This window comes from Agrilus planipennis, unplaced genomic scaffold, assembly GCF_000699045.2.
Source record: "Agrilus planipennis isolate EAB-ADULT unplaced genomic scaffold, Apla_2.0 scaffold39, whole genome shotgun sequence".
NCBI classification, from domain to species: domain Eukaryota; kingdom Metazoa; phylum Arthropoda; class Insecta; order Coleoptera; family Buprestidae; genus Agrilus; species Agrilus planipennis.
The window spans coordinates 1,607,889-1,623,472 of NW_020439074.1; the positions used below are offsets into that span (position 1 = coordinate 1,607,889).

Sequence of the window (15,584 nt, forward strand, 5' to 3'; positions counted from 1 at the left end):
CCTGATAGGTTCAAAATATTGTCGTAATAATCACTAGAACAATTACTTCCACTTAAATATATAAAATTAATGGATACACTGTCATATTTAATTACTCTTTGATAACATTTAATTAATTTTCTTCAGAACCAAAGCATNTTTCGTCAGACAAACAAACACCTTCCTTTAGACAAAAAATAATGAAATATTCATTAATACCAAGGCAATGCCGCGTACCCAAGTAATATGTGTAAGTTGTATTGTTTAATTGTGATGAGAATATTGACCCTCTGGAGATAATTATTCCTGATAGGTTCAAAATATTGTCGTAATAATCACTAGAACAATTACTTCCACTTAAATATATAAAATTAATGGATACACTGTCATATTTAATTACTCTTTGATAACATTTAATTAATTTTCTTCAGAACCAAAGCATAATGTGATATTCAGGTAGATAAAGGGTACAAGATAGCACAATGACATCAGGTCTCTCGAAGGGTTGTTCGTTGTATATATTCAAAGGAATAAAATGATTTTATAAATGTAATAATATGTGTAAGATATCGCTTTTCTTGCGATTTTATAAACCATTTTCTTAATACTCTTGGTGATTACTGAATATCTAAAAGCAAAAATAATGATTNAATAATAATAATAATCTTTATTGTGAATACTAAACATTTTTAGAACGCATGAAATTTTCTTGCGAAATGTTTCTGAATAAGATTAATATGAAAGCATTTCTGTCTTGCGCCAAGTTTTTGTTTTGTTTTGTATGAATAAATGTACCTAACGCATATTAACTTTCTTTCGAAGTTTTCATCATAATATACAAACATATTAAAGATAATAATAACACTGTCCTCTCGGAAAATGTTTTTCTTTTTAAAAGAAAAACTTATTTATATTTTTCTTTATTATCATTTTCGATGAGATTTAAAAAAAAATCGAACATGGCATAACCCTTTATCAAAGTTTCACAATTTCGTATTTGTAAACTTTGATAAAAATAATAAAAACGAACATTTCAAATCGTACAAATTATTACTTAATAAGCATAATTTTAATTATGAAGCAAATATTTATATTTTTTAAGGAAGCAGTAAAATAAGTAGCACCATTATTTGCAACTGTTAGGCACATGGTATATTTATTTAAAAGAAAACCTGGATTACCTAAAGGGTAGCTTTTTTACATGACGAATTTCTTAATAACCAAGTCAGTTATCATCGCACTCATCAAACAGTCATCAATTACTAATACTTAACCTATTTTGCAGTGGATCAAAACAATATTAAAGGCGATCCATGTTGGCGAAAAAGTAATTAACGTTTCAAGAGGTAGACATACGCGCTATTTTGCACGTGAATGTGTACGTATTTTTAGATTTAAAACGAGATCGCGGTTAACCGTTGTTGATTTTTAAATAACTTGCTCCTAATTAAAAATATAACGTGTCTCTAATGAATGTTTATGGTATGGCTACGCTTATTAGGGATGAAATGTAACGATACCTTTACTTTCCCAAAGGTTAGTGGTCAGTAAAAATAGTCTTCAGATTTTGCAGTTTTGTATCGTCTTCTCTTGCGAAATATATAAAATATAATTACTCAATGGAAATTTTATGTAAGTAAATTGCATTATTATTAGAAATCAGGCCTTTTATAGCAATAGTCCCTTTGTAAAACGAAATTAAATTGGAATAAGAACACTGTGATGGTTCAAAAGATGAACTCTCCATGGACCCAAGTATTCATGACATGAGCCCAAGTTAGAAACCCTGCTTTATAAGTACAGTATGATTCAAATATTTTGGTTTGCATTTGGTATTTTATAAATAGAAAGTATAGATTTAAAAAGTATCCAAATACGTATAAAAAGTGATACTTAAATACTTATAAAAAAAGGATGTAATACTATAGAATATAATAGAGTTTTACAGGTATTAAATAAAAATATTTCATATAAATAACTCTCTATCTCTCTCTGTAACAAACACTCTCATTTCCATTCTCTCTCTCATTCCAATTTTGAAGTCTCTCAAGTGTTGTAGTTGATTTTACTGTGTTCGTGTTTGCGGATATCAAAATTTTCTAGTTTTTATGGTAAACCATATCACATCCTGCCCGAGTGGTCTAGTTAATTAGTTGTTATCAAGTGTTTTGAATGTTTATTGCAACAGGATTATTGAAAAATAAGAATAATAATACTCCAACGTATCCAATAGTGTAAGTTAATAGATTAATCGCAGACTTCCGATAACCTGTACTATTTCATCAAACGGAGAGTTACCAACTAGTCATAAGAAATATCCACACAAATGTGCTTGTAGGTCACGGTGTAATTTAACTTTTTATTACGAAACAGCGATTAATAACTTTTCCATTGTCACAAAGTTACTTAAGGTCTAAATCATGAGGATTTCAACGAATTTCATAATAAACTGAAAAAAGTATTGTGAGATCACTATAATCCCTATTATTATTACAATTGGCACCCACCATTGGATTACTCGGCAAATTTTAATCCTTTCTTCTTCGCGAAAATTACATGCATTAGGTTACTACAATTTGTGTATCTTTTCCTTGGCGATCGCCTAATAATCTTGTCTTCATTTGTTGTAAAGTTTCACAATAAATCGAACGATGTTTTTATCTATTTCTTGATTAGGACATAAGCTATCAAGTGATTAGGTACGTATTAAAAAATATGTGTGTAGAAATCAATAAATTTACAGTTTAAACAAGAAGTACGTATCATGTTAGATCACAAAAATGAAACATTTCTTGCTTCTAATTAGCTTTAGTAAACAATATTACAGCATGTTGATTATATTCCCAAATGAGTCACATTATTTCCACAAACTTACTATGATTATTACCTATAAGGTACATGGGATTTATTTAAATTTTTCCTTCCAATAATATTTCTAAACACCTGTTAGAGTTACAAGTGTTTTACCTGTTCCTCAAAGGCGTACATTACATGTACGTAAATACAAACAATTATGCATAAAAACAGTCAACATATACTTAATTAATAATTTAAAACAAACATATTTCACAATTTTGCAACCAGTTGTATACATTAGTAAACAAATTCAATGGCGCTATCGATGCGTTGAAAAAACGCGCATGAAGACACGTATACCAGACCAGTAAGGTAATAATGACAGTGATACCAGACATTACAGTGCAGTACTACAAAACATGCTTATAATCGCGTATAATCTGCCAAATCATGCACAACACAAAAATTAATTTATATGTTGTGCGATAACGATTGATATACACTAGTGGCGATTTCAGTTTTTCAAGGAGCTAGACAGGCTAAAACTAATTTCATAAATTTACCATATCTTACGCAAAAACTTCTGAACAAATGTTAGAAAATAAAACCTAACATATGCATATAGAAAATAGTAGGAAATTATGAAGAAAATTTATCTATTTTACAACCTCATATATGAAAAAGAAAACTCCTATTTTCATCTACTGTTTTCCTTATCTCATCTTCAGACGATATTGCAGAAGAACCCGATAAATATGCGAAAAACAGATTGTACTTTGTACTTCGTGAAACTAATGTAATTGTATTTTAATCTCAAAATCGTATGTGATTTTTGATAACAATAATTTATTAAGTGGTTTACAATTTCGTAATTTCCGCAATTCTTAATGAAAAACACGTGTTCTAGAGCTTCTAGTTTGTATAAATATTAACAAAAAATAGTCTCGTTTACTGCGACGAAATTATAGTTGAATCATGGGTCATATCTACTGATCATTATACCTGAACATTTGAAATTAAGTACCTATTATAGGAAACCGAAAACATTCATAAAGAAACTTTTGTTATATGCTCATATACGAAAGAAAACTCCAAATTATGTTTGTCAAAGAATAATTCCACATAAAACTACAATTCTGTATGATTTTCGGATTTTCTTTAACTTCTGCTATATGAAGCCTTCCTTTTTGTGTCAAAATTTGAAAATCTGAGTGACAATTATCGTTTAAAAAGCTGTGTCTTTTCATTATATTGAATTATAGACGTGAATTTTTTACAGGCTGCATACTTAGTATTTAGTACTAATTTCATTTGATACCTCTAATATTTTTATTCCACGACTTTTAAGTTTTCATTATTTCTCAAAAGGAAATCATATCTGTTCGGTCACTTTTCCTGAAAACTGTTTGACGTATTGGAAACTTGAACTTTGGTAAAACATTACGTATTCGCGTGCTTTTCAATAGGCATCACTTAAGATTAGTTGTCTGAATATCAGTTTAACCCCATACAAAATAAAATATTTATCCAAATCGAAAGCTTTCGCGATTTATCTCTCGATGGGCATATTTTTTAACCCAAGAATATTTCATTTCCCTTACTAAGGAACAGAGGACTCTATGGAAGACAATAAAAAATAGGCGAGATAGGTTGGTAGGACACCTTCTCAGGCATGAAGGTCTAGTCAGAGACATATTAGAGGCAGAAGCAGGAGTTAGGAGGGGTAGAGGTAGGCCTAAATTAGATTACTCTTCGCAAATAATTAAGGATGTGAGCTGTTCTAGTTTTAGGGAAATGCGAAGTTTAGCTCAGGATAGGAAAGAGTGGAGGTACGTGTCCAACCAGTCTTAGGACTGATGACCTTATGATGATGATGATGATACTAAGGGGTGGTGAAAAATAGCATGCGCTCTAAGGGTGGAAATAAACATGCGACTTGAGAAATTTTTTACTTTTCCTTCTTACGATAATATTATCAAGGGGCTCAAGTTACGTAGGATTATAAGCATACTTGTGGTTTTACGTTGTCATTTCTAGAGAAGTCAAGTAGTTTTGGCTTTTACCGGAGGGCTTAAAATTTACAATGGTGCGTGGCTCACCCGTGACCCATGCAAAAAAAGGCTGGCTATGATCCTGTTCATACATTACGTTTCCAACTTGTGAGATAACCGTGATTACGCGATCTTGACGTAACACATATACTTACGAATATAAACGATTATTTGTGCTTTTTAAACGGTTAAGGTAAATAACGTTGTAAATAATAATCTTAAGGTTACAGTGACACCGACGATGTTTAATATTTGCATTTTTGATAGAGAAAGCATTGTATTCAAGATAATTTTCCGTTAGTACTAACACCATGTAATAAAACGGACCAAAAGGTACCCCTTATACAAGAGAAAATGATTAGGACGAAGGCAATACGTATTACTTTATTAGAAAACAGAAACACTTTTTTTTCTGTGTTTATTTTTAAATTGTAATTCTTTCTGTCTTTGAATGGAAATTTTAATTGTTTACCTCTGACTTAAATGTAATTAAAACTACATTTTCGATACACAAAACATAATTGAATGATATGGAATGTAATTAATCCTCAATTGTTGAGTCTAATTGAGATTGCCACTTTGGGTATCGAAACTCGTTTTTTTAGAATTTCGGGTTTCAAGTTTATTTAACATTTTATATATTCCATTCAAAATAAAGCCCTTTCATTTACATCTTTGAGTTAGACAATAGCAACTATAAAACTTGTTAAAACATAGAATTAGATAAAAGATAAAATTTCATTCACCTCATCTTCGTTAGGAATTCGCCAACTAGATCTCCCGCGCGTTCTTTTGTCAACGACTTATTTGTTTCTCACAATCGTCTGTCTGAAAGATAAAATTGGCCTAAACCTAAACGAAAGTTCGTTACTTTTATTGTGGGATAATGATATGTAAAACAACCGAAAGCCAGTCATCGCCCGATACAATGACCGGGGAGTAGAAAATTCTCCCGCCAGAATTCGCGTCAAAACATCAACGTCCTTAATTTACATTAATGAAATCATCGCATCGATTTGTCCTTTTTCGTATAAGTACACAGGGTGATTCACTTTTTGTATGTGGCCGTTCAAGTATTACGTAAGCAGAGTTTTTGCAATTATTAACCCTCCCTTCCCACATCAGCAAACTTAAGCAAGGCTTTTTTACCCCCCCCCTCCCATGCTTACGTAAACATTGGTACATGCATTTTCAATGTGTTTTGGTTTCTTTATTGATTAATGAGCAGCAGTTATAAATCCCTGAAAATGTGTTTCGTTTTCGAGCATAGACGAGTAGTGTTGTCAATGTGTTCACACCAAAATCGACTTTTTATAGGAAATCCGAAAAAGTATAAAAGTAAATACTGTTGACGTCATCACAATCCAAGAAAAGACCCCCGTCCTGTAGTCTCTAATGCACTAAATGAGGAGTATTGTGATAAGAAATTTTAATTCTCAGAAAATATCACATTAATTTAGTCTAAATTCAGTGTTGTCAAAAAAGGGATTTCTTGCATCTCTTTAAAATCCTCGATAAATTTCGAAAACATTCTGTAAAATCATTATCAATTATGTAGTTTAGGTATTTACAATTGCCTTGTTTCATTCTCAATAATGAATCACTCTGTATATAATGTTATGTATATGCTTACTTCATCTTTAACGTAAGCCAAAATTCTCTTACGTCTGCATCATCGTTCATTGCTTCTTGATGAGTAAGAGACAAATTTGAACCGGAAGATTTCAATTTTCAAAACTCGTTTTTCGTACAGTCTCACCTCTAACTATACAATATAGTCTCAAACGATGAGAAATATTTTATAATCGAGACAGGGTAGGTACTTTTACACACCAGAAACAAATACAATTACCTAATCTTAATCTTCTCGAGCATTTACTTGGATTTTTCTATCATAGTAGGCTTACTAATTTTAAAACCAAATTTATCCTATTTAATATCGTATATTTAAGTGTAAACACTTACTTTAAATATTTTCAGGTAACATTTATAGTCTTTGGTTAAACGTATTGAATAAGAGTTAGTTATTTGATAAAACATGTACCTACAGTTCGAAAGGAAAACATGTTTTGTTAACATTGTTATTGGTGTATACTCTATCTGTTTATCTAAATTAAATATTACTCCCAGAAAAACAATAACAAAAGAAGTAATTTACCTTTTAGTTGTTTTCTAAACAAATTTCTATCTGTTTGAATCACATACCATAAATAGAGTATCGAGAATAGACATAATGGTTTGAAAATATTTGCCTTCATTTGATATTTGTAGGTATATGGGGTGTTTTTTTATGTCTGTTGCCATTTTATTTCGTCAGACAAACAAACACCTTCCTTTAGACAAAAAATAATGAAATATTCATTAATACCAAGGCAATGCCGCGTACCCAAGTAATATGTGTAATAATGTGCATTTTTTAAACCTTAAATTGTAAAGAAAAGTACTACAGCAACTATTAAACTTTGCAAAAGTAACCTCGATATTTAAAATTGTGTAACAACAAATAAAACGTTTCAACTTGAGGTGTTCGTGATCATGTAATCAATTACGTATGTACATAGATGTATTGGTTAAATCAACAAATCCTTAGTCAAATATGTTTTGTTTACATCAGGTTTGTCTGTACATAATTCTGATGTACGAGATGATAATTGTCCCTGAACTATACATACGGTTTAAACTTTAAACATTCTAGAATTGTAAATAAAAAATGGCAATCTTGCCAGGCACTTTTTTGAATTGACTCGACGACAAATAAATTCGATGTTTCTTTATTCTAAATTGTACAGTCACAGATCCTTCTGCCAGAACAAGAGCAAAAATAAGAAAAACAAAAAAGTCCACAAGATACAATACAGAATTGGACAAAGCACTCGTCAAAACAGCTCAAGATTGTAAGTCCAGAACTCTTATTTAAAGTGTTTGAAATATTTTAAAATCCAAGGACTTGAGCCCTTTGAATTACAAATTATGGTGCATATTTATAAAGCAATTTGTTTGTCAATCTCTTACCACTTGTTTATGAATTAACTTAAACTACAGTGTTGTAAATAATTAGCAATTTGTTATGCCCGTAAGTATTTATTTCACATGGGATCCTTACTGTTTGTAAATTAAACTCACCTAATTTTAGGCAGTATCAAATTTCCTAAATTTTAGAGAAAACCGCGTCTAATTTGGTTTAGAAATAGCTAACTTACCCCTTTCTAATATTTCCCTATTTTAGTGGCGCCTAACATTGTTTACTTCCGCATTCTTTCAGTGCACCTGCACTAAATTTGACCTAGTCTTGAATCGATACCATGATGGCCGCCGTCATAACAGTCAATCAAATGCGTCGAGTCTGCTGCAGTACGTTTATAACAATTACACTTGCATATCTAAGTTAGTCACCCGCGGTGCTGTTGAAGGGTGTACTTCGTTGCATCAAATTTAAATTATAATTACGCAAAAATTTTTGGTTTTCTGACTTTATTGTACATAATAAAATTATGTACTAACATAAAATTTATCATAATACGTTTTATGTTTAAATAAGAAAATTTTATAATCATTCACCTCATCTTCGTTAGGAATTCGCCAACTAGATCTCCCGCGCGTTCTTTTGTCAACGACTTATTTGTTTCTCACAATCGTCTGTCTGAAAGATAAAATTGGCCTAAACCTAAACGAAAGTTCGTTACTTTTATTGTGGGATAATGATATGTAAAACAACCGAAAGCCAGTCATCGCCCGATACAATGACCGGGGANGATAAAACATAATACAATCCAACCCAAGTCAATCCAGCGCAATCTAACCTAACCTAACCTAACCTAACTCACCTAACCTAACCAAACCTAACCAGGTCAAACTTGCCCATAGTTAATTCAAAGATATATGAATCTGGGTTATGAGAACAACCTGCAGCAGAGTTATACGCCAAAGATTTACACATTATTTAATCGGGTCGGGGACAAATCTGTGCAAATCATGTCATAATAATGAAAAAAACGTGCATTACATTATTCATACCATATGATACACAATTTAGTTTTGATAATTAATTGGGCAAATAAAATGCAGAAATACATTTATACGTGAATACATCCACAAAACAAATATAAATTAACTTTAAATAATTTTATTTACAAAACTAGAAAAGTTAAGAAAAGTAAATTACCTTTCAGTTTCCAATTATCCCTTTCAGTAGCACACATAAACCAATTATTAAATTAACTACTTATAGGTAGATATTGTACAAAATGTTTTAAAAAACAAACTGCAAATGAATTAATATTTTTTACATCAATTTGGTGCTCGATGCGCCATCTTCTGCAGGATATCTCAATTAGGACTTAAAATTTTGTTACGATTGCGCCATCTTCTAGGGAAGAATTCAACTACTTTATTAAGTCCACCAAATTTAAAAAAAGAACTTCAGTCCTGTAAGTTAGTTTCATCTTCGACTAAAACGTAGTAAAAAAAGATCAAAACACAAGAAATAGAAACGAAGTTATCAGTCCAACATTTATTTATTTGTTTTTAGATATTACAACATTTAAAATGTCTTAACTATTTTACAAGCCTAGTGAAAATTGTAAAAAACTAATTTATAGTGAAAATTTTAAGGAAGATATTAAAAATTATAACTAAAATAAATTACAAATAATTAATTGTGTACATAATAATATTAATTACAACATAAGCTATGCTGCCACTTCCTCATTTGCTGAATCAAACTCCAGTTTGACTTCTTCATGAAGTCCTTCAACATCAACTTCTGATTCAGCAGCATTTAACATATTTAACGTGACTTCTTGCTTTAAAAGCTGTTGTGACTGCTGAATGGTGGTTTGTGTGGGTTGATTTGTTGAAACGGTATTTATTTGTCGGACAGGCAACCCTGCATCTTCAAATGCCTTCTTTTTCAGTGCTGTTCTGATTTGGGATCTGACATTAAAATTTAAGTGTTAAGACACATAATGAAGAAATTGGGACATCAGTAACTTACACAGTGCGTAACTTAATGTGTTCACTAATTTCATTTAAGCCATCAGCAAATGTTTTAACTACAGTTCTCAACATCTCAATTTCTTCATCTGTCCACTTCCTACCAATTTCATATTTTAGTATCAAAGAATAACTTATTTTAAAATACTTACCCTGCAGGGGACTCCGCGTTTGGATGAAGTTGCATTGTCAGGTCCCCAAGTTTATTAAACGCTGCACCAGCTGCTGTAAAAATTTCGCCTACCTAAAGAAATATTACTAAATACATGTAATTCTATTTTGTATCTTTATCCTACCTTACTTGCAGAACTCATTTTTGTTTTTAAATTTCCCAAATATAAACAACTTTGTTGTTTAAATCTAACCTTACTTTTAAATTATTATAATATTATCAATGATTATAATTATACTGTGATTGTGTCTCAGCAGCACACCTAGTAAATTTATATACATTACAAATTGGATAATAATAATTAAGATCCTTATTTGGCGTGTATTTCCTTTTTATTCTACTTTATTGATAAAAAGGCAGAAATTAATTAATATTAAATAAAACAACAATGTTTTTGATCATGGTATCTATGATACCTGCAAATTTTTTGACAATTCTAGGTTAAGAGGTTGTATTGTATAACAAAAAACGATTGAATTATTTTTATTTTAATAACAAAGTAATATTTTATGTAAATTCTTTTCTAATAAATAATGGCAAGCAGTGTCAAAGGAGTAGGACTTTTCAAGAGAGCCTGGCATGAAATACCTGAGATTGTAGGTAGTAGTTTTATGGGGTTGATAGGAATTGGATGTGCAATTGCAGGAGTTTACAACTACAACAAAAGACACGGCAATGTCCGCAAGTACAAGACTCGTTACACAGTCATTAGATCCGATGATCCCGATATAGAAATAATCAAAGCCAAAAAAGAAGGCCGACTGTAACTTAGCAATGCGAAACATCAATTATCCATCAACCAATTGTAAATGCAGTTATGTTTGTATTTGCAACGTATATTTTCTTTGTATCTGGGAAATCATCTTGAATTTTAAATTCAATGAATTGTAGGTTTTATTAGCAGTAATAAATAATTTTACTATTGTATCTAAGATTATTTCTACTTGTACTCTCTGTATTTGAATTAATAATTAGGGGAATACCATATAACAATTCAGTGTATACTTTTGGGGGCTCATGACCCCCCTACAGTTAATGAGAAATATTACAGCATTATTTAAAGCAGTCAACCAGATATTAATTAATTTTAAATTAATATTAATACATTTCCAACTAAAAAATTGGTTAAACAAAATTGTATACTGATCCTCTACAAGTTTTGTTTGCCATAACTTTTTCACAGAATTATTAGACAAATATGTTAGGAGTCTTATCACTTTTAACAGTGTTTCTGTCTAAAATAAATAATTCTCATTCACAAAACTGAATTTGTATTTTAAAAATAAAAGCATAAAATTTGAATGAAAAGAAAAATGCTAGGGTTAAATTAAAAATTAATTTATAAAGCTTGTTGTTTAGAAGTAATTACTTTCAGTTTATTCTTACAGAAAAAGTTATAATTTTCATGTTTTTGCATTCCTTAAAATAGACGGTAAAATAAGCTTAATAAAATAACTAAATAAAATTAGATATAAAACAATTAATGTATACAATAGATCCCTCTTTCATTTATATATCTACATTCACAGACAGATGTTAACACCAGGAAAAAATTGGACTTTTATCTTGAAATCTTTGCGTAAAACTGAAAAATCGCGATGGTTGCTGACCTTGTGACCTATGAACCAAGGAAATGAGTGGAAAAATAATAAAATCAAAAACAAATTGCTTACTTTTCAACAACTACTGCGGGCATCTGTACTAACTGTACTGGTGATTTTCCATCCTTAAGGGCCTGTGTCAGATTAAGTATCTGACCGCGCATAACAGACATTTGCCTTTCAAATAAACTTTTATCGAATCCTTTATCATGTTTAAAAAGAATATGAAGATCATCACATAAGTCCTAAAAATGAATTGAAACAATTCTTTGTACATTTAAATTAACTTTGTTAAAGAATATTTTAAGAACAATATTTTCAAGTAGCCTTCCTAACAAGACAAGAAAATTAACTCATTAAGAAAAGAAAAAGAAATATGACAAGCGGCTACGGTCTTTTAATAATTTTATTAAACAAAGTGCCGACTTATAAATTTATTTTTCTGAAAATCAATTCTCTTAGAGGAAATGTTTTCTATATACCTGAACAAAATTCATGTCACCCAAAAGTGGTAAGATAAGTTCCCTTGTTTCGCGACTAAAGGGCACCTTTGCCTGAGGTAGCCAGGCCCAATGGTATGGATACGCCCTCCAGCTATCCGGATGCTTATAAGGAAATGCCAAGCCATTGTCGATGGCCGCGATTTTAATTTCTGGTAACTGTACCACGTTCCAGTCTACAGTGTCTGGGGCAGTCTCATTTTGTATAGTCCCGTTACTCGTCGCAGTTACTATCACAGGTGGATCGTACTTGATAAGCCAGTTGTCGTTACCCCGGTCTGTATTACGAATTATATAATCGAGGACCACAAGACGCTCAAATTGAAGTTGAAATTTTTGGGACATGCGACTTGGTAGGGGCTCCACTTCGAACCGACGTAACCAATAATCTGCATCCTGGTAGCCTTCCACAAATAATTGGAAAGATCCGACCTGCCAATTCAAATTGACCATACATTATTTCGTTAAATAAAAAGTGAAATTTGCTTAAAATACTCTGCTGTATTTAAATTGAAACTAGGTAGAAATCAATAAAAAAGTTCACTGAAACAATAATGTAGTATATGTCTAGAGTACAGCTCAAGTCCTACATTATACTGGGCTATGAGCTTTAATTTTAAACCACTCACGAATTCACGTAAAATTAAAAACTATTTACTTATAATTTACCTTGTTTTATTCAATTAACAATTGCATTGTCACATTGCATCTTCTTAAGAAGTTATTTACCTCTTTGGTCAAGTAAACAAAAAAGTTTTGAATAGTTTTGTAACTTACTTTTTATCACATATAATATTTCCTCAGACTTTAAGTGTTAAATGTATATGTGCTACAGATTAACCTCTCATTACCTTTGGTGGAAGTCCTATCCTATTGAATCTCAACCCAACATTTGGAAATTGTTCCATTATAGCTCTTTTCATCCTAGCCTTTTGTCTATCTATCCTAGGATAATGAAATGTTTCTGATACAAGTTTTACAACCTTGAAAATAAAACAAATAAATAAACCATATTTCAATTAAAAAAAAAATATTGCCCAAAGTGCTTACTCTAGTTTTTGGTACAATTTGTAGGTTTAATTTTGCATCAACCAAGTAAGCAGCTGCTTCTGAAAGGTATCCTTGATTCGGAATAAGACAAGATCTTCCAAAACAACAGGGACAACACAATTTGTGCATCCATTTGGTCCATTTTGGATTCAAGCGTCCATAAGGCTCTTCATCTTTTGGCTTAAAAACCCCTATGATTTTCTAAAACAAATATGCTTAATTTTTCAACCAACTTGTGTAGTATAAAATTATTTACCCCTTGAGGATTTTTAACAAAGTATGACCCACTAGATCCTTGTGATATGCGTTCTGGAAATATTCCATTATCAATGGCAACTTCAGCCTGCCACACAAGTTCACTAAAACCAGGGTCATCTGAAATTGCACAGAATTAATTTGGTCAGTGATTTCATTAAAATACATACCTGGAAATTGATTATAAGAAACATCGAGCCCCCCCAGAAGAGGCTGCGATTCTCTGTTGATGCCTGGGGAATCCAATGCGGGCTCAAAAGAAACCTGAGGAACAAGACTAATATCTTCAGCAGAACTTGCTGTGCTGACAACTGCTGCTGTACAGTTAACTTCAGGTTCTCTGTCTTCTGCAGAAGATGTGTCTACTAAAATACCCACAGTTTCTCCAGGACTCATTACACAATAAAGACCAACTTGTTTTTTTCGTTATCATCTATTTAGTTGGATAACAAGAAACTTAAAACTTAACCTAACATTACTACACTAATAAGGTAGTTTCGGAAATAACACAATCAAATCACCACAACGTTACATTTGCATTTCAACTGGACTAGAATTTCGTTAATTAAAAGATGTTCTTTGGACAAACAGATGATATTTTCAAGACGTCAAAATCAGGAAGCAAAAAGATAAGGCTAAAGCGAAAACAATAATGAATAACTGTCATATTAGCATTTTACGTATTAAAAAACTTAAAAGCTTTTAGCTGTTGAAATCACACACAATTTACTATTTTCTTAAACACATATTGAACAATTTGCACGATAAATGAAGATGATTAATATTTAAATAAGTATTAAAACATTACCACTAAATCCACGTAATTGTGGCTATAGTCTCACAAGGGAAGCATCAAGGGAAGTTAATTTAAAGTAAAGGCAGTTTTGTTAAAAAAATATTTCAAAAAAATTAAATTTTCATTATAATTAAGTATAATTCTGTTTTTGTGACATAAATATCTCTTATCTGTTATAGTTAAATATGTTAACCACTTATCATCTCAGACGTCTTAATCAATCTGTGGCAAGGCTCTGTGGACGTGTGTATAAATGAGGTTAAGTTGAAGACAGGATAGAGCAGGGATAGAAATTAATACAAAAAAATGTGTAAAACGAATGCTCCTGTAACAAATTTCTTTTTTCTTGTTTTGTTGTACAATTTTCCTGCCTTGAAAGGTATTTTTGATTATTTTTTTATTGTATATTTTATAAAACATCAAAAGAATTTGTGTCCTTCTCTGATTGGTTGTTGTAATCTTTGTCATAGTAAGGGTTTATTTAAATTTATTGTTATTAATCAAGGGTGAATTTTAAGTTTGGTACGAAAGACATGTTGGGATATAGACTATTAAATACAGATCATCGGGTTCGCCTTCATTCTCATGATGTAAAATATGGAACTGGAAGTGGTCAGCAGTCCGTTACTGGTTTGGATATTCAAGAAGACGTTAACAGCCACTGGATAGTAAAGGCAGCTAATACACAGGCATGTCCAAGAGGGGAGCCTATAAAGTGTGGCTCAACATTAAGATTGGAGCATCTTGCTACAAAAAAGAATCTACATTCACATTACTTTTCTAGCCCACTTTCAGGCTCTCAAGAAATCAGTTGTTATGGGGATGATGAAGGCGAGGGCGATTCAGGAGATAACTGGATTGTTGTTTGTTCAGGTAAAAATAAAGTTTTAAGGAAATGCCAATGTTGCAGCATTGAAATTTTATATCACATGATTTAACATTCTTAATTGTTATCCCAGCACTAAGTGAAGATAAATATTTTATTTTAGGGGATTATTGGTTAAGGGATGATAGTGTAATGCTTAAGCATAAAGATACAGATCAGTATCTTGCAGCCTCAGGCAGAACGTTTGGTAGGCCTATTAATGGACAAATGGAAATTGTAGGATTAGAATCATCAAGTGGTTCTGTTCACTGGCAAGCTGCAGAAGGAATTTACTTACATGCACCTGATTTTGCAGCTAAACATGTGCATACAGAGCTGTAGAATAGGATTTTTTGTTTATTTTCAATGTATTTTGTTTTTAATTATTTATTAAAAGTTGTTAGGCAATATAAAGACTTTCCTTCTTTAGCAACAATTTTAATTTAATTATCCTGGAAGATGTGTTGTAATTTTGATTTGTTGTTTTGTATTATATTTAATAAAAGTATAATTACATTTATTTATTT

At 31.2% G+C, this 15,584-nt stretch overlaps 4 protein-coding genes across 5 annotated transcripts; 2 read left to right on the top strand and 2 right to left on the bottom strand.

Annotated features, from left to right (window-relative positions):
• Positions 1 to 9,352: 9,352 nt before the first annotated feature.
• On the bottom strand, positions 9,353 to 10,219 carry LOC108745010 (chromatin complexes subunit BAP18). 2 transcript variants are annotated; one of them, XM_018481013.1, is made up of 4 exons: positions 10,120 to 10,196; positions 9,971 to 10,062; positions 9,820 to 9,918; positions 9,353 to 9,758 (listed from the first exon to the last, which is right to left on the bottom strand). In XM_018481013.1, the coding sequence occupies exons 2-4, from the start codon at positions 10,003 to 10,005 to the stop codon at positions 9,515 to 9,517; spliced, it is 378 nt and encodes a 125-aa protein (XP_018336515.1). In that variant the 5' UTR covers positions 10,006 to 10,062; positions 10,120 to 10,196; the 3' UTR covers positions 9,353 to 9,514. The 2 variants fall into 2 exon arrangements, with proteins under 2 accessions (XP_018336515.1, XP_018336514.1); XM_018481012.1 differs by having other exon boundaries at positions 9,355 to 9,758; positions 10,115 to 10,219.
• A 195-nt stretch (positions 10,220 to 10,414) lies between these two features.
• On the top strand, positions 10,415 to 10,917 carry LOC108745011. The gene has a single exon (XM_018481016.2). The coding sequence runs from the start codon at positions 10,524 to 10,526 to the stop codon at positions 10,755 to 10,757; it is 234 nt and encodes a 77-aa protein (XP_018336518.1). The 5' UTR covers positions 10,415 to 10,523; the 3' UTR covers positions 10,758 to 10,917.
• Positions 10,918 to 11,341: 424 nt separating this feature from the next.
• Positions 11,342 to 14,136, bottom strand: LOC108745088 (phosphatidylinositol 4-kinase type 2-alpha). The gene is made up of 7 exons (XM_018481155.2): positions 13,567 to 14,136; positions 13,398 to 13,516; positions 13,142 to 13,342; positions 12,943 to 13,074; positions 12,074 to 12,523; positions 11,664 to 11,836; positions 11,342 to 11,608 (listed from the first exon to the last, which is right to left on the bottom strand). The coding sequence occupies exons 1-7, from the start codon at positions 13,790 to 13,792 to the stop codon at positions 11,527 to 11,529; spliced, it is 1,383 nt and encodes a 460-aa protein (XP_018336657.1). The 5' UTR covers positions 13,793 to 14,136; the 3' UTR covers positions 11,342 to 11,526.
• A 589-nt stretch (positions 14,137 to 14,725) lies between these two features.
• On the top strand, positions 14,726 to 15,466 carry LOC108745012 (stromal cell-derived factor 2). Its single transcript, XM_018481017.2, has 2 exons — positions 14,726 to 15,065; positions 15,182 to 15,466. Exons 1-2 carry the CDS (start codon positions 14,726 to 14,728, stop codon positions 15,397 to 15,399), a joined length of 558 nt encoding a protein of 185 aa, XP_018336519.2. The 3' UTR covers positions 15,400 to 15,466.
• The last annotated feature ends 118 nt before the right edge of the window (positions 15,467 to 15,584 follow it).